Raw genomic sequence first — 27,050 nt, 5'->3', positions numbered from 1 at the left:
CGAGCATATGACGGAGGGTCATGATGTATTGATCCCACAGGAGATTCCGATTATGCAGTGGGTACTGAGCTCTCCTAAACACATTGAATAGGACATGCTCAGGAGGCTAGCATCATTAAATGGAAGTGAGGCATTCAAGATCGTGCCAAAACAGGAAAGGGTGGAATTGCGAAATTACACAAGCAAGTGGCTGGTGTTCCGTTTCTTGCTTTGGAACCTTCAGAGGAGAGCGAGGTTGGTGAATCACCTGTTAAATGCAGAGTCCCGTATAGAGAGCTAACCAGTGAAAAGACCGAGCATGCCTGGTTCATCGATGGTTCTGCCAAATATGTGGGGACTGAGCGACACGGGAAGGCTGTGGCTTATAATCCCAAAATCAAGTATTGACAACATGGGGAAAAGGGAAGAGATGTCAATTCGCAGAATTGTATGCAGTATATCAGGCATTGAAGCAAGAAGCACCTGGCTATTGCCATATATTCACACAGACTCAGTCCGTTGCGAACGGACTTGCTGTGTGGCTGCCAACATGGCAGAAGAATGGATGGAAAAATCCATGCCAAAGAATTATGGGGAAAGGAACTGTGGCAAGCCCTCGCTGACAGAGTACAGTAACCGTAGATCATGTTGATGCACATTGTGCGACAGACTCATTGGAACGTTGGTTCAATTCTGTTGCAGATGAATTTGCCAACATTTCAGCTATGGATGAGAGATCTGAAGAAGATTTGGAAGGGATTGCTAAGTGGGAACACCAGAAAAGTGGGCTCCTTGGAGAAAAGGCTATCAGGTGGGCACAAGATCGAGGAATTGGCATTCCTTTAGATGTGGTGAAACCCATAATTTTGCTATGTCCAGTGTGTCAGCATCAGAAATAGATCTATTCCACATATTATACGTGGTACACTCAAACTAGGTATTTTACCTGGTCAAATTTGGCTGATCGATTATATCGGTCCACTGCCCATCAGCAGAGGATGTCAGTATGCTTGTATGATTGTGAACATGTATTCCGGATATTTGATGGTGTTGGCCATGCAAGAGATCCACACAATTGAATACCATTAGATTGTTATATCAAGTGGCAGTGTACCAAGGAATTCCTTTACAGATTCAAAGTGACAATGGGCCACATTTCAAAGGAAAATTGATCCAAGACGATTGTCAGGAAAAGGGGGTTGAATAGATGTTTCACGTCCCCCATCATCCTGAGGCTTTGGGATTGATTGAGAGAATGAATGGCTTGTTGAAAGAACAGTTGTGGAAAAAACTGAAGGCAGTGTTTAAGGGTGGCGTGAGCATGTTCTGCACACAGTGCAGGTATTGAACAACAGACCAATTGCCAATGGCAAGACCCCCTTGATGCGTACGTTAACGCCATCTTTACAAATTAAACCAAATGGAGTCATGAAAACCTGATGTAATGGGAAAGGACACCTAGAGCGCTAGCTCCTTATCGAGCCACCCCTGAGGCTGCAGGGGTAGATTAACATGCAAGGGAAGAGATTAGACTGGAACCAAGGAGGATTTGTGCGATTGATACAGTTATTGGAGTGCAAATTCCATCGGACATATGGGATGAATTGCCCCTAAATCCAGGATAGCATTGGGAGGGATTGACAATGCCGATTTTCAAGAGGAGATATAAGTGATTTTGATCAATAGTGGAGAGAACATGCTACCTATCCATAAGGGTGATAGGTTGACACAATTGTTCATTGTACCTGTGAAATTGTCTTTGGTGAAGAAGGGAGAGCTACCCAGAGTGATCACTACACATGGGGACAAGGGTTTTGGCTCATCAGACAAAATGGCTCCGAAAGCGAATGTCTGGGTCGAAAAACCCAGTGGTCCTCCTGTGCCAGGATATGTAATTGCAGCAGAAGAGGACCAAGTTGTTCTTGTCATGGAAGCAGGAAAGAGGAAAGGAGTCATGTTCCCGCTGACAAATATTTACGCAAGTGATGTACTCCACTGATATCTTGTTTTCTCTTGAAATTTTGTTTTCAGACCCTGTTCGTGGTGCTTGTGTGTGGGGTCCATTCAGGAAGGTCCGGGGACATGCAAGAAATGGTGGCAAGTGTCTCCATGTTGCAGCTGAATTCAACGATCTGGATTACGAATGACGATTTTGATGTTACCATGCCACCTGCTGCTAGTTCCGCTGCGTGGTATTGTGGCTCCTGGAGGAAGTGTTGTGGGTATGATATTTTGCCCCCTTCTGCAGTTTCCATGTCTTTTGTACAGCATGGCTTTGCTGCAATTGTGGATCAACCTGAGAATATATGGGTCTTTCTGGCCAGTCGTGTGCTGAACAGCTCACATTTTTGTCTGGCTGATGTTCATGATGCTGCAAATTTAATTCCAAAGTGCCTTGTGGCTGTGCATACGCTGGCCCCTGTGTTGCTACACGTTTTCTGAGTACTGCATAATGACTCAGTCCTGGAGGATTCGGATGCCAGAAGTCATTTTTCCGTCTATGGGTACTGACAATTTTGCGCCGTTGCTGATCGCAAATGGAGAAATATGACTCACATCATCACCTACAATATTGCTCCTGCTGATGTGTGCTATCTAATGACTTGTGATCCGCAGCGCATTGGCAAATGCCAACAACTAGACCTGGCTGATGCGCAAAGCAGCACTGACTTTGAAAAATTCTTATTTGCCCAATCTGTGTGTACTGATGTGTCTAACAACATGTTCTGCAATTTTACTGTTTTAACAGTCAGTCATTCAACGTGTTAAGCGCTCTACTGGTTGGCTATTTTCCCGAGGTAAAAGTACCTATATTCCTGCTAACATTTCTGGTGGCCCTTGTGCCCTGACACGCCTTAGCTTAATGAGGTTTCCTCTGCAGCCTGCTATTTGTCGCTCTACGCGAGCTGTTCACCATATTGCAAGGAATACATTACTTTTCAAAAATTGATTAGCGGAGTTTGCTCATTACAATTTTTTGATTAGCAAACGGACCCATTTGATTAGCAATTTTGGACTAATATTGTTAATGTCACCAGAAGTTTATTTGTACCCAAGACATGAAATGAGCAACAATACAGCAGTTTTGGGTACCAATGAAATAAGACATTAGTTAGGAGGAGTCAGGCCTTGCAAATTCTTTAAAATTCATCTAGACCTGCAGGTCGGGTAACTTAGTTTCCCTATTCAACCTAAGAGAAATGCACTCGACACATAGCAATGGACGACGTCCGATTCAAAATACGATTTGTGTACAATGGTGCATGTCACTACAAACCCGTTTTGTTTGGGATACTGCTGCCACCCAGCGAGGCCAGCCATGCACAGTGAAACTTTTGTTTGATATTTACTGCAAAGGAAATGTTACATAACATTTTCAAACATCTCTTGCAAATGCTACTCGGCCTTCATAAAATGTACTTGACTATGTGAGTGGGCGAAAAGACTTTGCGAGCCACAGCGGAGTGTCTGTAAAATGTAAAAGGTTAGCTGCATGAATGGACACAAATAGATATGATAAAAAAGGCTCTGAAAACAGTTTGGCCAGCTGTCTCCTGCAGGTGGTAATATATAATGCAATCAGAAAGCAAAGCGTGCTCTGGAGGCTAACTACAGTGTTTGGTATTGCAATAGATCTGTAGGTGTACAGATTGGATGGAACTATTGATCACTACTTTGTGTAAGCATCTAGTTCGCTTTGTGTATTCATTATGTAAGAGGAAAGAAAGACTAAGCAGAGTGGATTGCGTAGCAGGCAGAGAACTGAGCAAACCAGATGGAATATTGTGGTTTGTGGTGATCTCAGCTGCAGGGTACCTGGTATAAAGCAACTGGGTGATAATTTAGAATGTCAAGGAGTATGGGCTTGCTCATGGGTTGAGCACAAGTTGCAAGAGCTATGCAACCTGCAGGTTACAGAACTAGGTTTGCCATCAGAAGCATTTGATTATGTGATCATGTACATTTTCAATAGTGTTGACTCTTCAATATGATGCTTCTTCCCCAACAAAATGAAATATAGCTGACAAAATTTAGATACACTACCCTAACCTTTACTGTAAAGCATGGAGATGATACAGTATCAATACTCAAAGTATGCATTATGTAACAACCTAATAAAAATTTTAAGTTGACACATACTGGTGTTTGCCAGACAGGATGGTTAATAAAAGTAGCCTCCCGATTTGTTTAGGTTTGCTATTATCTGAAAAAGAAAAATTAATTAATGCCTTGCACTCCCACACATGCCTTTAGCACTTAAGAGTGGAGAAGATGATTACTGCTGCACTTTCTCTCCATTAGGACTTGAAGTGAATAGAGAAAAGAGGGGAAGGGAGCATAGAGGGCAAGAGAGGAATGCAAGGCAAGCTGTGTTTTCATTGAAGTGTGCAACTTAAATAGCTATCTTTGCTACAAAATTGTCCATTTGATTAGCAAACTGCCACAATTGCATAGCAAATTGCTACGCAAGTCTGCTTATTTTATGCCTTGTATTGGTTTATTGCCCGATTGTGATTCTAATGTGCGGTTGTTATCTGAAACTGAAGTGTTAGAGCTGGCCATTTCTTTGGTAGGGGTATTCGGGTTAGCTGCTGGGGGCTACAAATCCTTAATTAAGCTAGCTTGTGTGGTGGTGAAAGGGCTTAATGAGACCTCTCAAGCTTTAACCGAGCTGCTGTTAGACAAGAATTTTAGAAAAGCCATTTTACAGAACACAGCTGCAATTGTTTTTGAAACACAATTTAGATTGCAATGTCATATTTAGAGGATCGTGCCCGAGAAGCACATTGGTGGTTTAAAGGACCCGATTTCCCAAGTCAGTCAATATCATGATGGGATCAAATATTTTCATGAATTCCAGGGGCATTGCATTATGCTTTTGTCTGGGTTTTTGCTGGTGATTATTTTGTCTGTTTGCTGTTGTTGCATTTCTTGCATTCTGAATTTGATGGGCATGTTTCGGTCGATTTCAAGAACCGTCTTTTCGTGCATTGGGTTAGGGCAGTTGATTGTCCAAAGGGTGGAATGTAATGCGTGTGCAGAAACGTGCTAAAATATGGTGCCGGAGCGCAGCCATTTTGGACATTCACTTCCAAAACCGCAATGAAAGTCTACTTTTCTGTGAGCTCAGTTAGAAGGCATACATGAATTCTGCAAGAGTTGCGAGATTCACATTATGAACAGATGAGCTCAATATGAAAGATAGTTGTAGTATAGTTTGCTCAAGGACGAGCCAAATCGGGAGTTTGAAATGTGCAGGTGCATTGATAAGGGGTGCTGGGAACAAACGGGTGGGAGAACAACTGGGTTTTTTCCCCCCCATTAACTGGATTTTTCCACTCTGCCTTCCATGCTTCCATCTGTCCTTCGGCCAAGTGTGGCAGGAATGTTTTCCTCCATAAGAGGGGGTATCCTGGTGTTGGTAGAGCATTGGAACCCCGCGTGATGAAGTCTCGCTGAGAGGGAGGACACTCCACTCCAGACCCCATTAGCACGTGTGATCTCTCTGCCTACCTGCCTTGGGACTGGGTAGTCTTGTTGTGGCCGAGATGACGATTTCTTCTACAACTGCACTAATGGTGAAGTAGACTTATATAATCGTTCTTCTTTGTGTGCATATGCCCATGTATAACTTATCTTTTATTTCACTGTTTAGCTGCATATCTGTGAAGTGTGACTAAACTGCCTATAAAGAGCCAATTATATTCTAACTGAGTCGAAGTGTATATTATTGCCTCTCTGAGTCCAAGAAGTGTTGATCTGCAAATCTGGTAAGTGGTTTCTAGGGTAATTACATGTGATAGAAAAGCAAAACAAAGACATGTTGCTCATGCTACACGGAAAAAAGCGAACACTGAGCATACTTTTTAAATAGGTGGAATACGTGCTTAACTTTCAAAAATATTGCTTGAAAAAGACTATTGTCCTAAAACGCTGTTAATCCAGACTGCATTTTCCAGTTTAAAAAAAAAAAATGTTTTATAAAGAGTTGCATATAAACTGAACTTTAGTTGTAGTTGAATATTCATCGGACAAAACTTTGCAAAAGATCAGGAAAGAGTAAATTAAAAATCCGAGAGAACAATTTACTCCTTCCTATAATGCAAACAACTCACGTAGCTTGGGTATGCCATAAGGGATAAAAGTCGGATCGTATATTTCATGAATCGTTCTTACTCCAGAATGATTTTGGAGTGTAGTACATTCTTAAGAAAATTCACACAAATACTATACATCAAAAACATACAACGCAGGAACGATTAAACTAACCTGTGAAGTAAAGAAAGGGTTAAAAAAATACTATTGTATTAAAAACCCCTCTCAACATGAGCGTCGCAGCAATCACAGACAGAAAGCCTAGCAAAATATCAAGCGTTAAGAAATGTAAATAGGCCCACAAAGGGACAACAAATATTGTTTGCCCACTCCCAAACACCCATCCTCCGTCTGATCATTAGCATACACAACCCAGAGTGATCCTCAGTCCTTAGAAATCCCAGGTAGGAATTACCATCCAATTTATTTCAATTGCCCATACTAATTTTAACAGACTTAAGATGTAGGAGTTTTACCAATGTGTGCTTACACTATTTAACAGCCTTTACTCAAGCTTTCAAAATGTCTGACCCTCCAGCTACTATGTTCAGAAGTAAACTTTAGTGGACCAGACAATACGTCAAAAGCATAACCAAAATGATTAGAAGGCGTAAGTTACTTACCTGTAACTATTGTTCACCAGCATGGGTCTGGCATGGATTGACATGCTCATGAATATTCCCAGTCAGGCTGGGAATCTTCAGTAAATGAAAAAACAGTTTCAGTTTCACTTACAAACTGTATTTAGCCTTAAAACCAATCACTGTCCTCTGGGTCATACTGCCCCATCCAATGACAGACTTCTCCCTAAGCCCCTCCTCTTGCAGCCATCTTCAGATATGGTAAGCACGTACAGTGTCAGTATGGGCAAGAAGAGCCGCAGAGGGGTTGGAGGGAGGGTTTGCATGGGAATCCATGCCAGAACCATACTGGAGAACAATAGTTAAAAGGTAAGGTATTACTGCATAAGGAACAGACGTTGTAAAGAATAACAGATTGTGGGGAAAGTATTGATATTTCACACAACATTGTATACACACTCCCAGGGGTAAATGTGCATTTGTGTACAAAGCTGGGAAATTTTAGGCCAACTCTTTCATGGTTAAGATTGCCGAAATGTAGCAGAAAGGCAAAACCAGGTCCCCCAGACTTGGGATTTGGATTGAAATATGGCCCACAAAATATGTAACCCGTGTATCTGATTTTCTCAGAGGTTATAACTGTATAAATATGTATTTGTGGTAAAGTTAGATTTTGGTTCCAGTGGCTAGGGGAGGTTTCTAGTAATTGTAAAAATCATCCCATAAACATGACATTCCTTTTCTGTGATCCAATGATCGAAGAGCAAGGTGGAAACTATGCCTGTGCCCAATCCTAGCATTATCGGTGTGGGCAGTAAGCCTGCCCCTGCCATATACTGTAGTGATGTCATTTGGCACGATAAATAAGAGAACCTGACACACGCACACAGACGGATTCCTGACTTTTTACTGATTTCCTGCGTGGCGTCCTGTTCCCGATTTCTTCATCCTGCTTGACCCAGACTCCAAACTTCATTGCAAAGCCAAGGCCTATGCATTGCTGAACCCCCTTTCAGCTAGGCCTCAAATTCTAAAAATCCCAAAACCCCAAGGGAAGCATCATGATCCAACCTGGCTTGCTACTAGTAGATGCATGCCTGCTCCAAACTTGCCATCTCACTGATCTCCAGTCCCCAGTAACCAGAAGGCCAGTGCAGTGCAGTCCGGTGACCAGAACGGCCTAGATGATCCTGTCCCACCAGATTTGCCCAGCTGTCCCTTGTTAGACCTGATCCGTGTGATGACCAGGACCTTTGATGGTCCAAAATCCTAAATTAAAGTGCACTGCAAGTATTAATAGGAATCATAGAAAACCATAGCATACCTTGCCTTGCATTGTCTCATCCCAATATCTAAACCATCCTATCCTTACCTTAATAACTTGTCACATTGTCAGAACCCTTATTGCAATCTGTCTTTGATTTATCTTGCTAAGCGCCATTTCTTTAGTCATTTTTATCTTGTGTAAATCTTAACCCATTAATCCTACTTAGAGTGATCAGATTGGCTCCGCCGGAGCGGGCACTGGGGATCAGGTGTTGAAGTCATGAATCAACTCTAGAGCTTACTGTGTCCCTCCTTGGTATTCTGGCCGGGATGCTCTAGCAGAATAAAACTATAGTAAATATTTTCTTGTCCAAACTGAGTTTTTCGGTTTTCACTACCCAATTTGTTCTAAAAACGCTTTGTACAGCGAGGGGGAGTGACCTCTGACCGGCCCATAGAATCAGAGGTCGCCCTCGAGTACTTTAAGATGAGATAGCTGCACCTTGAGGTGGATGGGGTGCAGGATTATCTTATTCCAACACCAATCAATGAGGACAACTCAATGGTTTGGCATTGTACAAATAATGACATTTAATGACAAGTACAAAAAACAGGGAAACATGAAGATCAACAATGATGCGATGGCCTGTCTCGCTTCAACTTCCAACAATCTTCATTCAAACAGCAATAGTTATAGTCAAAATTCGTCATCATTGACGTGTAACACTCAAAGGTTTGGCATGCAATTCTATTGGTTGGAAAAGGTAACTTAAGTATAGGTGCTATATCTGTATATGGTAACGGAGTGTGAGGATTGGATAACTTATCGGGTGGGCGTATACGCCCTTCCCTCTACATTACTCATGCAAACGTCACTAAAAGTACGACGTTTCATTGGTTCTACTATCTATAGGACCTTAGATTATTTGGCCACTGTGATTGGGCTGGCTACAACCCTAAGCATAAATCTCCACTTTAATTAGCAGCATGCAGAATGGTCACCCAGGTGCAGTATGCCCCAAGATTCACCCTGCCTCCCTTCCATCAATCAGTACTTTAGGGCTATGTGTCAATTAGTTGGCTGAGTTTGCCTCGATACTGTAGCTTCTTGTCAGGAAAAGTTATGGTATCTCCTGCTTTGGGTGACATCAGACGTTGGTACGTCTTTGCGCTTGGCAGGTCACGGGTTAGCGCACCATGAATCGGCTTTGTTTTCCTTCTATTTGTGCATTTAATTCTCTTTTTCGCCACCACCTGCCTGGGCCCCCTTATCTCGACCTTCACGGGGTAGGCTGCTCCGTTCTTAAGTTTTGATTCTCCGAAGTTACTGTCCGCCTCCCTCTCTTGGTTTGACCTCGATTTCCCAGGCACGGCCTGCTCCTTGCTGAATTTCGATTCTGCCGTCTCTCCCCTTGTTTTAGCTGAATAAGAATCCTGGCCTGTTTCACCCTTAGTAACCTGGGTTAATGTGCTTCGCTGAGGTAGATATATAGTTGGCGCTTGCCGCTCTATTCTTCTACTAAGCATAGCAAGCTTCACTGTTTTCTTAGCTTCTTGCGTTACAAGCCTATGTACAGGTGTTATCTGGTTGAATACTTTCATATATTCATATTTCATATATTCAATAGCTCTTCCTAAATATCTTCCTTCTCGAGCTCTTTGCTCATCCGCCTCCAACTCCCTCAGGGTCAGCTGCTTCTCCAAACAACGAGTTGGGGGCAGATCTCTCTCCGCTGCAGGGGCCTCCCTCTGGAACAGCCTTCCTACCTCCCTGAAACTCGAGGAGAACCATCTCCGGTTCCAGATGCACCTCAAAACCTTCCTCTTTGCCTCCGCCTTCTCTCCCTCCCACTCTCCCCTGCTAAATTTACTGAAACTGCACTGAATCTGCAACTGGGCCACTTACCGCTCTCGGTCCTTGGCCCAGCCACTCTCCCCTGCACTGCCTCCCTGGCAACCCCCTGCACCGCGGGACTGTGTCTGTATCCCTACAGCCCCCCTTCCCAGCACTTTTCTGCACTTATCTCGCATTTGCCATTAGCTGGCCCTTGTTATTTATCCTGTATGCTCTTAACCCTCTACTGCACTCTCCCCTTTCCACTTTTCCCCTCCCCTCTACCCTTGCACTTGCGATCTGAATGACACCTGGCCTAGTAGGATCGTTGTCTATCTCCCCTTGTCCCCCCCCCCCCCGCCTCGTCGCGCCTTGAAACACTTGTGTATAGGCGCGTTTCAAATGCCATATCATATTCTACTTTACAGTTACGTTTCTTTATATTTCAACATCGTCTCTTCTTCTAGGTCTGCGATATCCTTATCCATGGTGTTTCGTCTGTATGCGTCATCTTTTGGTTGTCGTTCTTCATCTGTACTTCTGTCCGGGCCCTTGTGACGTCACCATTTGTCTTCCATTAAGGCCTTTTGAGTTTCTTCTGGGACAGTGTTTAAACAATCTTCATTTCTTGTCATTTGCTGGTATGGTTGTCTCAATGGATAATTTACTGCTCATGGTTGTCTGGTTATTGGCGCTTCAATAGGTATTGCTCTTCTGATTGGCACTGGACAGAGCCCTAGTGCGGCTCTCTGCTGGTTTATTTGCTCATCGAACGTCACATATCTAGGTGTGAATGTTCCTGGTACTTCAAAATGGGCGACTGGAGTGCAGGCCATATTTGGGACCTCCTCTACAGCCTCTCATTCAACATTGCACATCTTCCTCAGTTTAATAGCTAGAGACTTTATTTCAACTCTGGATTATACCCAAGACCTATAGCTACATCCCACTCCAAATCAGTGTATTTCACCCATTTTTCTTAAACATTTGGTTAATTTTAGGCGAGAAGCCACAATTTTGCAAAGTTTTACATCTGTGATTTTCATTCTAAATTACTTTCAAACTTTGGTTCAGATTCAAAGTGTTTACATTTGCTCAAACTATAGCTCATGATTGTTAGTATCTTTCAAATGTTGCTCCCATAGAGATTTGCAGCAATTTAAGGATTTTTACACACATTCATTGTTTTACTCAACCATTTCCGAATGTCATTTTAAAGTGTAAGATTTCAAATCAGTTTTTCTCTCTTGTTTGGGGAGGGAAGGTTGGATTTGAATTCGGTCTTCATTCCTTATTCCTGATTACCTGCGGCTTCCTTATATCTAGTTAGAATGGTTTATTTGTGGGTTGAGGAATATTGCAGGGGGAAATTCTAACTTAAGTGCCATCTTTCCAAACAAGCCAAAAGTGTTCTGTTCTCTGGTGTTTTCCTTCTGTGTTGCTAAAAGAGTGAATTTAAGTGCATTACATACCTTTTTATCTGTTTGTCACCATATTGGTGATTGTTGCTCCCTATTAAAAAGTATATGGTTGATTTGCATTTTAAATAAATAAATATTACCTTTACCAACCAGCCTGATTCCTGGTCCATCGTGACCTGGGGTATTTGAAAAGGGGTGTGATATGAGTGGTATATTACTCAAAATATTGAATATATACATAATAATAAGCATTTCAGCTGTGCGCTGCATACTAGGCTGAGACAAGGGTGTATCGCCTGATTGAAATATTTAACAGACTTCCCTGCAGTCCGACGGCATCTGATATCCTCCAAACTCTAGGGTTGCAGGAGCCAAGCCCTCAGGTTCAGCGATCCTGGTTCTTGATAGAGGATTGCACCTCAGTCTCTGGTGAGAAGATCCAGAACCACTGGCAGCTTGACCGAAGGCGACGCCGACAGGCTCAGAAGGTCCGGGTACCCACTTTGCCTCGGCCACGTTGGGGCGATGAGTATCATCATGCATAGACACCGGTATCATCATGCATAGACACCGAGTGTGTTGATGACTCATAGCAGGAGAGGGAACGGAAGACATGTGTACAGAAACAGCCCTTCCCACGGAAGGAGAACGCATCCTCAGGCTCCTCGGTTGGTGGAATCTGCTGGCAAACTCCTGGCATTTGGAGTTCGCCGCAGTCACAAACAGATCGATCTGGGGCCTGTCCCACTTGAAGAGGCGGTCCACCTGATCCAGACGAAATACCCACTTGTGGCAGGAGCGCAATTTGCTGCTGAGGGAGTCTGCAATGATGTTCTTCACCCCGCCAGGTGAAGAGGGACGAGGAAAATCCCTTTTTCGACAGCCCAGTGACACAAGTCCTGCGCTTCCCTGGAGAGAGCTGGGGATCGAGTGTCCTCCGGTTTCCTGATGTAGAACATGGTGGTGTGGTCTGAAGATCCTCACCACCTTGCCTTTCAGAGACCGAAGGAACAACTTGAGGGCCCAGAACACTGCCCGTAGCTCCAGGATGTCCATATGGAGATCCTTCTCCTGCGGCAGCCACAGGCCTCTGGCGTGTAAACGTCTGGTGTGGGCTCCGCAGCCTTTCAGGTAAGCATCCGTGGTGACCGTCTCCTGGTCTGGGAGTTTAAAAATGCCATGCCCTGGGCAATGTTGGAGCAGACGACCCACCATCCTATCGCCCGACGGAACTCGTCTTCGAGAGAGATCTTGTACGTGAAGCGGCTGAACACCTGTATCCAGCGAGCGTCTCAGGAAGTCCTGCAATGGTCGCATTTGCAACCTGCAGACCCGGACGAGGTATATGCAGCACATCATGCCCAGTAACAACTTGATGGCCTGCACCGTGGCAGTCTTCGCCGACGATAGCCGTTGCACCTTCCCTTGAATGGCTGCTATCCTCTCATCTGAGGGCGATGCCAGGCAAAACACTGTTGAATCTGGCGCCTAGGAACAGCGCATTCTGTGATAGCATTAAGCAGGACTTCAGATAGTTGACGAGAACCCCAGATCAGTCAGTAGTCGGATGGTCGTCTCCTTGTGACAGTCAGCTCCCACAAGAGGGCACAGATCAGCCAGTCATCCAGAAGGAACAAGTTACTTACCTGTAACTGTTGTTCTCCTGCATGGGTCTGGCATGGATTCACATGCTCATGAATATTCCCCGTCAGGCGGGGAATCCTCGGTAAAGAAAAAATGAGTTTGTTTCGTTTCTGAACTGTCTTTCTCCCAATAACCAATCACTGGTCTCTGGGTCATACTGCCCCCAGCCAATGACTGCCCTCTACCTAAGCCCCTCCTCCGGCAGCCATCCTCAGATTTGGTAGCACGTAAAGTGGCAGTAGGACCAAGTGAAGAGCCGCAGAGGGGTAGGAGGGAGGACTTGCATGTGAATCCATGCCAGACCCATGCTAGAGAACCACAGTTACAGGTAAGTAACTTGTTCCTTCTCCGGCATGGGGTCTGGCATGGATTCACATGCTCAGGAATACAAGAATACATAGCAGTGCACACATGCACAACCACGTGAGGTGGCAAGGCTCAACATTAAGCATTTCATCAACTCAACATTAAGCATCTCTTACCTCCTCACCAGGCCCACCTTCAGGCGAACAGGTTGTGCAGCACTGCCTGGCCGACTCTGGACTCCTCTCTGGAATCCCGGCCGACGCAGTAGAATCTCGTGAAGGTGTACGTCGACCTCCAAGTAGCAGCCCTGCAGATGTCCAGCAGGGGCACACCATATAGGAACGCCTTGGTAGCAGCAATCGCTCTGGTCGAATGGGCTCTCGGACGGCAGGGCAACGGTCAGTTTGCCAACCGGTGACAATGCATGATGCAGCCGGAGAGCCATCTGGAAATGGAAGCCTTCGAGAGGGCCTTCCCTTGGTTCACAGGTCCAAAGTTCACAAACAGCTTTGAAGTCTTCCGAAAACTCTTTGTGCGGTCCATGTAGAACTTGAGCGCTCTAGCTACATCCAGCGAGTGCAAAGTCCTCTTGGCCGGCGACGAAGGCGATGGGAAGAAAACAGGTAACACCAACAGCACCTTAGGCATGAAGGAGGGGTGCGTCCTCAACACCACCCTCGTCTCGTGGAAAGTCAGGTATGGAGGCTTGCAGAAGAGGGCCTGGATCCCTCCCACTCGTCGTGAGGAGGTGATGGCCACAAGAAATGCCGTTTTCCATGACAGGAACTTCAACGGCACCGAATGCAGAGGCTCAAATGGCGGCCCCATTAGCCTGGTTAGCACCACGTTGAGCTTCCACGCCGGGGCCTGGAGCCTTCACCGGCGGGAACGATCGGAACAGTCCCTTCATGAACTCCTTCACCAGGCGATGGGACCACTGGGATGAGCGCCCCGTAGTTCTGCTATAGCGGGAGATAGCCGCCAGGTGGATCTTGATGGAGGCATGGGCCAGCCGCGCCTTGGCCAGTGACAATAAGTATGGCAACACTTGCGGGGCCGTAATCCGCAGAGGGCTAATCTTCTGTGCCCGGCACCAGACAGAGAACCTCTACCATTTGTGTCCATAGAACTTGATAGTTGAGATCGCCCTGGCCTTTGCATGCACCTCCTTGCAGTCTGCCGGGATATCGTACCCTCCAAACTCTAGCGCTGCAGGAGCCAGGCCTGCAAGCTCAGCGACACCGGGTCGTGATGGAGGATGGCGCCTCCTTCTCTGGTGAGGAGATCCGCGACCGTCGGCAGTTTGACTGGGGGGGGGGGGGGGGATGGCGCCTCCTTCTCTGGTGAGGAGATCCGCGACCGTCGGCAGTTTGACTGGGGGGGAGGGGAGGGAGGTTGACGGACGCTGACAAGTCCAGAAGGTCCGGGAACCAGATCTGTCTCGCCCACACCGGTGCGACGAGGATCATCCTGCACCGGGACCGCTTGAGTTGGTTGATGAGTCGCAGCAGCAATGGCTGGAACGCATACAGGAACAGGCCGTCCCAGGGGAATGAGAAGACATCGCCCATGCTCTCCGACTGGGGAAACCTGCTGGCGAACCTCCGGCACTTGGTGTTCGTCGCCGTCGTGAATAGGTTGATCTGGGGATTGCCCCATCGTTGGAATAGCTGATCCACTTGATCCTGCCGCACTTGTGGCACGAGCGCAGCTCCCTGCTGAGTGAGTCGGCGATGGTGTTCTTTATTCCTGGCAGGTGGAAGGGCACCAGAAACATCCCCTGGACGACGGCCCAGTGCCACAGATCCTGGGTCTCCTTGGATAGGGCTGGGGGATCTGGTACCTCCCTGCTTCCGGATGTAGAACATCGTGGTGGTGTTGTCTGAAGACCCTCACCACCTTGCCCTTGAGGGACGGAAGGAACGACCCGAGGGCCCAGAACACGGCTCGGAGCTCCAGGACGTTGATGTGTAGTGACCTCTCCTCCGGGAGCCAAAGGCCTCTTGCATGGAGATCTCCGGTGTGCGCTCCCCATCCCTCCAAGGAGGCATCCGTCGTCACCGTCTCCTGATGTGCCGGGGTCTAGAAGGCCGTCCCTGCTGCCAGATGCGCGCAGGTGCCCCACCACCGGATCGCTTGGTAGAAGGTCTCGTTGAGTGAGATCCTCTCTTCGAAGCTGTCCGCCGCTTGCATCCAACGGGCATCGAGGAACTCTTGCAGTGGACACATCCGCAGCCTGCACAGGCGCACCAGGTAGATGCATGAGGACATCAAGCCGAGAAGGGACTTGATGGACCTCCACCTGGCTACGTCCATGGCCAACAGCCGCTGCACCTTGCCCAGGATGGCCTTCGTCCTTTCCTCCGACGGAGAGGCCAATCGTGCTACTGTGTCGAGCTTGGCTCCTAGAAACAGTGCGACCTGCGACGGAACCAGGTGGGATTTCGAGAAGTTGATGGAGAATACCAGATCCGTGAGCAGTTGGACGGTCTTCGTTGTGTGCCTGATGGCGAGTTCTCTTGTCTTTGCTCGGATGAGCCAATCGTCCAGGTAGGGATAAACGTGGATCCCCTGTAGGTGCAGCCGCGCCGCCACTGGTGCTAGGCACTTGGTGAATACCCTGGGACCAGACTTCAATACGAAAGGAAGGGCCTTGAACTGGTAGTGCCGCCCTTGGACTACGAATCTGAGAAACTTTCAATGTCCTTTTAGAATGGGGATGTGAAAGTAGGCATCCTCCAAGTCCAGCGACAATAGGAAGTCGCCTTCCTCCAGCTGCCCCAGCATGTGCTGGAGGGTGACCATCTGGAACTTAGGAACTTGGGGACCATCCGGAACTTAGGGTACCGGCTGCGACGGTTGGGGAGTGGAATCCTCCGCCTCCACTGGGACCTCGTCGGCACCACCGTCGCTTTCTTCGTCCGCCTCGTTGGGATCCCTCCCATGGGACCGGACCTCCTCTAACTTCTTGTTTAGGATCTTCACGACTCCAGCCAGCTCCTCTGTATCAGTGTCTGTGATGGCCACCACCCACCCCCTCTTTTTCCACCGGGGTTCTCACGGGGGTCTTATCGATTGGTTGAAAAGAGGATTCCCTCCGCGGTGGCAGGGGAACTCTGGGCCCTGAGGTCGCCTCCACTGGGGTAGCCTCCGCAGGCTTCGCCAGGGCCGCCACGACTCCCTCGATAGAGGCCTTAGCCATGTGAATCAAGGCCTTCACGACTTTAGGCGCGCTTGAGGCCTTCACCTTGGGGGGAGGGTCACTGCCTCGCTCCCCATCGGCTGTCTGTCGGGATCGACCGTGATCTCTCCAGAAGCTTACCCGGGTTCTCCGATTTCCTCTTCCCCAAGCCAGAGCGTTGGCTTGTGGTTGATGGCGTTGGTGAAAGTTTGCCCTGCCTGGCAGCCGAGGAGCCCGACCGTTCGGCGCTCCCGGTGCCTGCGGACCCGCAGTGCTTTGCCTTTTGTTGAGCCCCTGTCGCTGGAGCGCCCTCAAAGGACTTGGAAGACCGCTCGGACCTCTTCTCTCCTACCGCTGGGCTCTTCCCTTCCAGCCAGTTGGTGAGGCGGATACGCCGATCCCTCATGGTCCGCTTCAACATGTTCTTGCAAAATGCACAGTCCTTCTCCACGTGTGTTTTGTCTTCGTGAAGGCAGTAGAGGCATCTAGAATGCTCATCCTCCTTGAAGATATTCTGCAATCCGCATCTAGGGCAGTTCCTGAACAGCTTGGATCCAGGCGTCGAGCTTCCTTTGTCCTGGGCCATGTCCACGGGGTAGGCCTCAAGATCTTCTGGGATCCTCCAAGAAGCGTAACTCAAGGAAAACTTTGCCCTTCAGGGGCGTAGAAAATTCCGAAACGGGTTCCCGTTGATCAGAAGTAGAAACGGTGGAGCCTGAGGCTCGATTGACCGAAAAAATGAGATTAAACTCTCAAACGCAGTAAAAGCTCGAAAGCTATAGCACAAGGACTCCCAACACTTGAACGTGCGGTAAAAATCTGAGGATGGCTGCCGGAGGAGGGGCTTAGGTAGAGGGCAGTCATTGGCTGGGGGCAGTGCTGTCTCTGCACCACGAACTGCAGAAACCTCAGATGTTTCTTGTAAATGGGGGAAGTGGAAGTAGGCGTCCTCCAGGTCCGACGACATCAAGAAGTCTCCTTTTTCCAGTTGGCCGAGCACGTGTTGCAACGTGACCATCCTGAACTTTTGAGACTTAGGCATTTGTTCAGACATCGAAGATCTAGGATGGGCCTCCAGCTCCCCCCGCCCCAGTCTTCTTTCTGACCAGAAAGTATCTGGAATAAACTCTCGAGCCCCAGAGCCGCTGGGGAACTGGCTCGATCGCCCTTTTTGCAGCATGGCCCCTACCACTGCCAGGAGCTGATGAATGTGCTGTTCCTGGCGGGTAACCCGTGGGATCCACGTGCACCTGGTTGAAACTCCAGGGTGCATTCTTGGGCGACAGCGTCCAGTACTCCTCTGTCGTTGATGTTTCTCCACTCGCTGACAAACTTAGTCAGCCGGCCTCCCAACAGGGTGCGCGGGTGGATGCCCGACATCCCTGTCAGTTCAGGCTTGCTTTGGTGCTTGCGTCCTGCCCTGTGGGTGCTGGCACTGCTGTCCTTCTCAACCGTAGGCCTGGGAACGGCCTCTGTAGGCTACAGTGTTGTGGATCTGGAAGGTTGACGTTATGATGCGGAGAAACCTTTTGAAGACCTGCTCGATTTTCCCCTGGAGGAGCAAAAAGAAGAGTGGCGCTGCTGGAGAGTGCCCAGGGAACAGACCATCTCCGTATCCGTTTAGATGGCCTGGAGAGACTCGTCAACGACCTCCCAAACAGGTTCTCCCCATCAAGGGCATGTCCAGCAACTACGCCTGGACTTCGCCTGAAATGTGTGGCTTTCATCCAGCCTTGGCGAGGAAGGCAGACACTGTTACCCATTGTCGGCCATGCCCAATGCCACTGATGGCGTGATCAGACGCCACTTCCCCTTCTCAGAAGAGAGATTGCCTCCATCTCATCGTCGGGGAGGACTCCAGAATAGGCCCCAGCTTGTACCACAACTCCCTGTCGCACCGGACCAGGATCTACAATGCGCTGGCCGCCTTCATAGGGGACGCCGCGGTGTAAATCGCATTCTTTTCCCATGGCATCAGCCTCTTCCCCTCGTTGTCCGGAGGGACCGAACACTAGGTCGGGTTGGCCAACCGTTTCCTTGCAGCCGCTGATACCACTGAATCCGGCGATGGCTACCACCTCAGGTACTTGGGTGCATCTTCCGGCACCCTATATTTCTTCTCCAGCCTATCCCGTTTAGCTGGAGCCGTGCAAGGGTTCTTCATGAGGGCCAGGCCCTCTTCCCAAACAACATCCAGAAGGGGTGCCGCCATGATAAGTCTTGCTCTTGGCCTTGCGCCTCTAGTACAAGACGCCCTCCATCTTGGTTTCCTCAGGCACCATCTGGAATAGCTCAGAGGCTCTGGATCTCGGAGTGGAACGATGCCACCTCATCCGGTGGGGACACCCCATGTGGAGCATCCAAAAGTGGTGATTCGTGGTCTGCCGTGACAATATCCTCGTCATCAGTCGTCGTATCTGAATCCGTACCCATGTCTGCTGGGGGAGAAGGGACCCGATGTGGCGGCAGAGGTTGAAATGGGGGCATCGAATGACGCTTCCTCTTTTTCACTGGAGGCTGATCAAGGACCTGGGGGACCGCAGGTACTGGAGACGGAGGCATCCTCATCTGATCTGACCCCAAGGTGTGCAGAGTCGACAAAATATTCAAGGAAATGTCCCTCGGCTGAGCAGGCAGAACAAGAAAAATAGGTCCTGCACCATCGTCGCCCTTCTCATCCTTGTGGATAAGGATTCCTGATACTCGTCCGTGGACGAGACCTCCATCCCCCTCGTGCCCCTCCCCCCCCCCCCCCCCCCCCCCGAGAGTCTTGAATCGGGGTCTGAGCCGGTTTTACACCTTCTGGCATGCCTGCAGACTTTTCCAAAGTCACTGCGGCAGTGTCACGCCTTGGGGTAGGGACACCTGAGCCGTGGGAGCTACCCTCGCAGGATCAGTGCCCTTAGCTGCCGTGGCAGTAGAAGTCGTCGGAGGTGTTGTCAATGATGTCTTAGCCTGTGCCAGTTGGCCCTGCTTGGGTTGTTCAGCCTTTTTCTCCTCCGTCAGCGGGTTCTTGGATTTCTCACATAGTTTAGCCAGGGTAGATGACTGCCCTTTTGAAGAGGAGCTCGATGGTAGGCTGGCAATGGAGGCAGAAGGTGATGTTGATCGTGCCCTATCCACTTTGGGACCCACTTCCGTGGTGAACCCGTTGGACTCTGATTTGCGGCTCTCCGCCTGGTTTTAGGCCCCTACAGATGAGATGCCCTCAAAGGACTTTGAAGACTGCTCCTCATACCGGCTGGTCCTGGGTGAGGCATGCCCCTGTACGGAGCATGGGTCAGAGGCCTTGACATTAAGCCATGCCACCAGCCTACTGTGCCTGTCCCTCAATGTTTTCTTCGTAAATCTGAGGCAAATCTGGCACTCTACCTCAGTTACGCTCACCTGGTCTCTGCAGGGACGTTGGGGCACGGTTGGAGCCATCCCTGGATTCGATTCCCTGGGATCGGTTCCCTCCCCCAGCTGCTGCCAAGGATACTGCTCTGGATGCTGGTACTGCTCCTGCGAGAACACCAGAGGCAATGAGAAGGGTGTGGAGGTATCGTGACTCCCCTCAGACCTTTCGTGCCAAAATGAGGCAAGTAAGCGTTTACCCATATAGGCTCACCTGATATATAGGGAGGACGAGCTCTCCGTCCTGCTTCTCATCAGCAGGGGCGCTTCATGATGACCCAGTTGCTTTACTGGTCCATAGATGTGGCGGCCCAGGCCGGCTGTGACCGAACCACTTTGAAGGTAGGAGTCTTTGTGAGGATTATTGTTCATATAATTATTAATGTCTTGTCACATGATTTAAGTTTGTATTCGTAATAATGTCTTTCTCCCTTATAGATGGCGGCCCAGCGGAGCCGTTGCACCGGTGGAGGACTCGAGGTGTTCCCAAGAAGATGACAAGTTGGAACCCTAAGGTAAGCACTAGATGCAATGGCGCGCGACCTTAACAAATGTCCCTATTAGGTTTCTAACCTCGTTTGCTCTTTCCTCCTGGTGCGCGGACCTGTCGGCGACCGCACCGAAGCTGACCGTGTAGAACTCCAGAGCTGGTGTCGGAGCTGAAGGTCAGGTGGCATTCCAAGAGCCAGGTAAGCGCGCTCTGGTCAATCGTGGATGGAGCCACTGCGAGCAGGTAAGAGATGCTTCAGCGATCATTCTGATGGAGAAAACAGGTAAGTTTTGCCTCCACGTTAGTTTTGCTGAAAGAAACAGGTAAGAGGCTTCTCCGAGATGGTTTCGCTGGAAGGCAGGTAAGATGCTTCTCTGAGATGGTGTTGCTGGGAAACAGGTAAGTGGCTTCTCCGAGATGGTTTTGCTGGAAAACAGGTAAGATGCTTCTCAGGCAGCGATGAGTGTTACGCTGTTTGAGCAGAATAACGCGTATCGTTGACCTGCAGGCGGGGCAGGCTTAAATAACCTGGCCCCGGCCACACCCCCTTGCTCTGCTAGATGGTTTCACCCTGCCACCCAAATAGTGCTGCACGTGCAGCTTCATGGACTCCTATGGCCACGGCCGGCCCAGATGCACGTGGATGATTAATAGGAGATGGAATAACACGTGCCCAAGGGAAAAATAATAATGCGTGCACACTTTATGAGCCTGGCGCCAAATGCGTCAGGAATGGGTCCAACTGGACCCTTTAGGGGATGTGGGTTCCTTCACAGTGGCCATGACAACCTCCTTCTGGTCCAGGTGCAAGCAGCAGAGGCATTGTAGGTGTTTGCCCTCCAGATGAAGAAAAGAGCACACAGGCTTTTTTGAAACAAAAATAGAACTTTTTCCCCATCAAAAACACTGAAGCGTGTGGTAAAAATATGAAGATGGCTGCCAGAGGAGGGGCTTAGGGAGAGGACTGTCATTGGCTGGGGGCAGTATGACCCATAGGACACTGATTGGTTTAAAGGAGAAATACAGTTTGTAAATGAAAGTGAAATTGTTATTTTCTTTTACCAAGGATTCCCAATCTGACTGGGAATACTCATGAGCATGTGAATCCATGCCAGACTATGCCAGACCCCATGCTGGAGAATGCTATATACAACAATAGGAATTAAACTTCGCGAAAATTATATATATATATATATATATATATATATATATATATATATATATATATATACACACACACACACACACACACACACACACACACACCATATATTATCAGGCCTTGCAAATTCTTAAAAATCCCACTAGACCTCCAGGGCGAGTTCTTTAGTTTGCGTACTCGACACCAAGCTGACTGGTGATGAGAAATTTACCAGTGGCTTTTTGTAAAATGGTGCATGTCGCTATTAGCACACTTCATATTTGCTGCAATGCTGTCAAGCATGCCCAGTGAACCTTGTATTTGCCATTTACTGCAAACAAAGTGTTTGCAGTAAATGAAAAATAAGTTTCCAACATCCCCATGCTCGCAAGCAAGGTTGAGTGTCATGCAAATGGTACTCGCCTTTCATAAAAACGACTTGCCGACGCTAGTGGGTTAGTAGATTTTACGATCCCTGCTTATGTGGAGTCCCCACAGTGCCCCACTTACCTCTACAACATTAATACACCCGTCTTATGGGGTTCTGTCCCATTGTCAATGATAAAGTGGCCCTGTGGTTAGGCAGTGCCTACTTCGCCCACCGACCCCACCACCCCAGATGCATTCACACGTTGGGAAAGCAGTACCCAAGAGAGACTAGACAGTGTAGTTGTCAAAGGGAAAGTGAGCATTCATAGAATTAACCCCATCAAAGTGCTATTCACATGCGAAAGCATGTGACTGCTCTACAGAATTCTCCCCTGCATTGCTTCAAGCTCCATGGCCAAACTAATATCACCCTCAGAACATAACCATCGCCCTAACTAAAATCCTAATTTACCCTCATTAAATCCTTAACATCCCTCTGCTTTGCTTTAAGAGAGAACACCATTCTAGAAAATATATAACAGCATTTAGAGCACACAAGCATTTCAAAAATCAAACTGCCTATTAAATAAAAACGAACCATGAACACATTTCTGAACACGTGTTTGGGGAAAAAAAAAAAAAAAAAAAAACCCTTTTCCTTCCTCACATCCTCTCTACCCAAAGACTTACCAGAGTTTCCGAGCTGTTTGTAGAAGCGGTATTCCAGGTGTAATTGAGGGGCTCGTGATTTAATAGGTTCCTTTGAAGAGAAATATACAATTTTACAGAACGGCAAGTTTAACAGGGCACATTTTTGTTTTTTTATTTATAATTATGAAATTATGAAGCAATAAACTAGAACCAGACTAGAAAGAAGAGCAGGCAGCATAGGCGTTAGCCTGCCGTTTGCGCACAGTAGCGGAACAAGTCCACTTCTGGTTCCTCATCCACTCACATGCCCCCAAAATCGTGCACCCGCAGTTGTCAGGGCAAACCCCTATATATCTGTACCACCCACCTGCTCACATACCCAGCTGCCCCACACCACCCATTTACACTCTTAGAAGACATTTAAACTGAACACGCACCAACGAAACCTTTGCACATACTTCAGAAACGCATAACTCAGATCACTTATGTATAACCCAGTGTCTAATCCTTGACCATAAACGCGGGTGGTGCTAGTTCTCATGCATTAACTCGCATCACCAGGCTGCCCTTGCAATACATAACTCCATCTGCCTCATATGCCGAAATTCAAGCTGCTTATGCCCAATCAAATTCACCCTGGCTTCCATTGCCCTACCCCTCACCCCCACCATGTGCACATGCACAGAGAGGCGACCCCCACTCTGAATATTCACATGGCTGGTCAACCCCTAAATACATACAGGATGCACAGGCCTACCCAAACCCACGCCCAACACAGATTGCTTATTCTTCACACGCAGCACAGGTTATTCCGTTATCCTAGGATGCCCTCTGTGCGCACATACACCGAGGCCGGAGCCCATTCCTCAATTATGTATACACCAAGGGTTCATGTTTCACACCTCACCACAAGACATTTACACAACACACATGCACGCACCACCACCACCACCACTTGGGCTGCCAGCCAAAGCTACATACCATCAGGGAGGCCTTGCACCAAGTGTTCCATTGCTGTGTGTGAACACATACAGCCGTCCTTACCGTGCCCCCACAGTATGTATAAACCAGGACAATGGTCCACTAATAGAACCAAGATGCAGCTACATCCAAGTCATCACCCACACCCCTTTCAAGCAGCCATGCTGCTGTGCGCTTCACAAATCCCTGCATGACTGACATACTCACATTCTGATACAACAGCCTGCATAAACCCGGCAGCTCCTTGTGTGTGTTCGCTCACACACAATCTGCCTTAGACATACTGCGACACTCTCCCAAACGTCCTTGCACACAACACTCAAACGCCATCCCCCACAATAAGCGGTTACATCCTATTGACAGCACCCCCTCGGCATGCAAATATGTATACCATGGATATTACTCCATACCGTCCCTCCTCCACCACCACCCACTTACTCACACCACTACTGCTACACATGCAGGCCATCAACTAGCACTGGCCCATTCTGACAATGCACATTAATCAATGCTGCTGCCCATTCTGTATGCACCCATACACTTCCAACCAGGCTACTAGCCCACATACTGCGCATCCAAAAAGGTGGCAGTGTGAACGTAGCTATACAAGCTGCTGCCCATTTACCATGCATGCACAGAGGCCACTAACGGCCCAGCCCCTGCACATGCACCAAGGCACCCACTTGTCTGCACACAAACTCAATGGCCCCAGCATAAACCCAGGAAATCACTTCTGTTTAAAACTCTCAGCCACCCCTCACATTATTACTCACAGACTGCCTCCACTATGCAGATGATTAGGGGGGACTCCACCTCTCCATGTGTATGCCGTCGGCCCCTAACCATACATTCTCACAAGCCACTGGCCCTCGCTTGCCAACACAACTACCACTGACATCACCCCACCAAGCCAGCGCTTGCTTCTTGCTTTTCACACACACTCACACACCCGTGTGCACATGCCCAAAAACCACCACAGTCCGACACAACAAGGCCGATGCCAGCCCATCGCCTAAACAAACCAGAGCTGCAGCTAAATCCTTTGAGTGCCTTCATGCATCAAAGCCTCCAGTCACACACCCAGGCCACCACCCCAAACCCCTATTTATACACTAAGGATGCAGCAGCACACCTTTTTTTTAAAACCCAGCCCGTTGAAGCTCCCAGTGCATACACCTATCCCCTTGCACATATAAACGTAAGCTGTTGCCCGAGTGCACTCTGCATTCTCGCCGCTCTCCCCCCTCACACCTGCTACATTCTCGCCACGAGCCCACTGTGCAATCTTACCCCCACACATGTGTGCATGCTCTGCATTCTCGCCACTCCCACCCTGCCTTCTCACCGCTCTGCATTCTTGCTGCTCCCCGCCATTGGCTTTCTGAACACCCCCTCAACCTTGCCCTTTCTCACCTTCCCCTGTCCGCTTCACTCACTCACACACACACACACCTTTCTCAATCACCGCACTGACAGAATTGATAAATTGAATGAACAGAAGAAAAGGTAGAAATGGATTGATGAATGGATGGTTGCTAGAATTAATGGATGAAGTAAAAGAATTGGATGGATGTTGTGACGGAATGGATAGATGGAATGGATGAAAGTGCCCTACCCCCTATCTCCCGTGTGCCCCCAAAACACATGTCTCTGTGTACCCTGGTTTCCTGTTCACCATGCAGTTGTTCTACATCCCTAGGTTTGTTTATTTGGTAATGTGCACCAAACCCTCAGGTAGAAGGGCGCAGCAGTTACAAGAATATTTGAAGCTTAGTTACAACATAAAGGTCATTACAGTGCATACAATTTGGGTACGGGGTACAACATACAAGATAAATACAGTAATATGGTAGATAGTGTGATACATATAGAATCTAGAGGATCGTCCAAAGGTCAGAAGCAGAAATAGGTAGAGTGGGTGAGCGACTTATTTGATGTCCTTGGTTCGAAGCCAGTTCAGAAAATTACGTCTAAATCTAGAGTATGAGCAGTGGGGAGTGCATTCCAGGAAAGAGCAGCTTTGACTGGGAAACTAGCTCCACCAGCTTTGGAGAGTCTAAATCTTGGAATTTCTAGGCAGAGATGGGTGGATGATCTAGGATGGTGAGTAGAGATTTTTCTGGTCAGTCTGGCCGAGAGATAGGGAGGTGCGGCATCGTTGAGGCATTTGAAAGTGAGGGATACAGTTTTGAGGAGTATCCTGTCGCTAATTTTTAGCCAGTGCTGGTCTCTTCTGGTGTTGGATATATGCTTTCTAAGGGGTATATTCAGAGCTGTGCTAAGCTCATTATTTTGCAATATTTGCATTTTATTTAGGATATTTTTGTTGGCGCCTGCATATAGGGCATTGCAGTAGTCTAGCTTAGACAGTATTAGTGCATTGCCAAGCGTAATGGAGCTAGGTTTGGATAAAAAAGGGTCTGCATGCCCTAATCAGTTTACAGGTATAAGCTGTAGATGAGGCCATAGAGCGAACTTGTTTTTTTTAGTGATAATGTATAATCAAGGTAAAAACCTAATGTTTTTACCTCAGTTACTACTTTGATTACTTTGCCATCAATGTTGAAAGCAGTGTAGGTTGGAGTCAGAGCCCAGAATCAGGATCTCAGTTTTGTCGTCATTCAAGCAGAGACCATGTGTGGGCTTCCGTGCCTGAATGAGGAGGTATATCCCATTTACCAGAGCCGTGTCTTCGATGAAGTTGCCCGAAAGGGGTATGAGGATCTGGGTGTCATCAGCATAGTTAGTGTATGTGACACCCAGCCTGTCAAGTTTATCGAAGAGTGGCTCGGTAAAGATGTTATACATTGTCGGTGAGACGCATGAACCTGGTGGAACACCACAGATAATTTGGATGGGGTCTGCTGAGGCTGAGAACACTCATTGTATGGTTAGCTAGGAAGGATTGTACCCAGGCTATAGCATCACTCGAGAAATGGGCGTCTGACGCTCGGTATTCGCACAACACTGCATGATCCACCAGGACAAAGGCTGCTGAGAGGTCGAGGAGGAGTAGCATAGCTGTTTTACCTTTGTCCTTCAACTCATCGATTTGTGTCTTTAAGTCAATTAGAGCCGTTTCAGTGCCGTGTTGTGGTCTGAATCCAGATTGGCGCGATCCTAGTAGTTGGTTGGCCTCAAGATAGCTTTGGATTTGGAGGTATGCTACTCTGTCAATAATTTTGAGGAGGAATGGGACCGTTGTAATGGGTCTGTATTTGGGGGGATGGCCGGATCTAGGGTCTGTTTCTTAAGTAGTGGCAGTGCCCAAGATTCTTTAAGGTTGATTGGGACAGTGCTCGACTTAAAGGAAGCGTTAATTAGCTTGGAGATAAAGGGTGCTAGATCTGTAGCTGCATCCCTAATTATTTGTGCTGGGCAGCTATCGCCCTGGCAGTTAGAAGGTTTCAGGGATAATATAACCTTTTTGGTTTCCAGTATGGAGAGGTTAGTGAATCTGAAAGGTTTATCAATGCTAGGTGTTGCAGTGGGTATGGTAGTATGCGTCTCAGTGGAGCACAAGGATGCTTTTCTATTGGCTATTTTAGTCTGCAGAGTAACTATTTTGTTAGATAAAGCATTTTGGATGCTAGTACACCATTGTTTATCTTTCAGGACATTATCTGGGGCTGGGGTAGGATTTTCCATTTCATGAAGGATGGTGAAAAGCTCCTTGGTATTGGAGTTCTCCTCAATAATTCGGTCATTGAACGT

General features: G+C 48.0%; 1 protein-coding gene across 2 annotated transcripts in view; it reads right to left on the bottom strand.

The window, feature by feature from the left end:
* Nucleotides 1-27,050, bottom strand: part of CSNK1G2 (casein kinase 1 gamma 2) — a 335,785-nt gene that overhangs the window by 121,572 nt on the left and 187,163 nt on the right. For both annotated transcript variants that reach the window (XM_069649504.1, XM_069649503.1), the window contains exon 4: nucleotides 22,395-22,464. In XM_069649504.1, the coding sequence (XP_069505605.1) occupies nucleotides 22,395-22,464 (70 nt within the window). The remainder of the gene's footprint in view (nucleotides 1-22,394; nucleotides 22,465-27,050) is intronic.

Source organism: Ambystoma mexicanum, chromosome 1p, assembly GCF_040938575.1.
Source record: "Ambystoma mexicanum isolate Mex_15411 chromosome 1p, UKY_AmexF1_1, whole genome shotgun sequence".
NCBI lineage: Eukaryota > Metazoa > Chordata > Amphibia > Caudata > Ambystomatidae > Ambystoma > Ambystoma mexicanum.
This window is presented reverse-complemented; position numbering and strand designations above follow the sequence as displayed.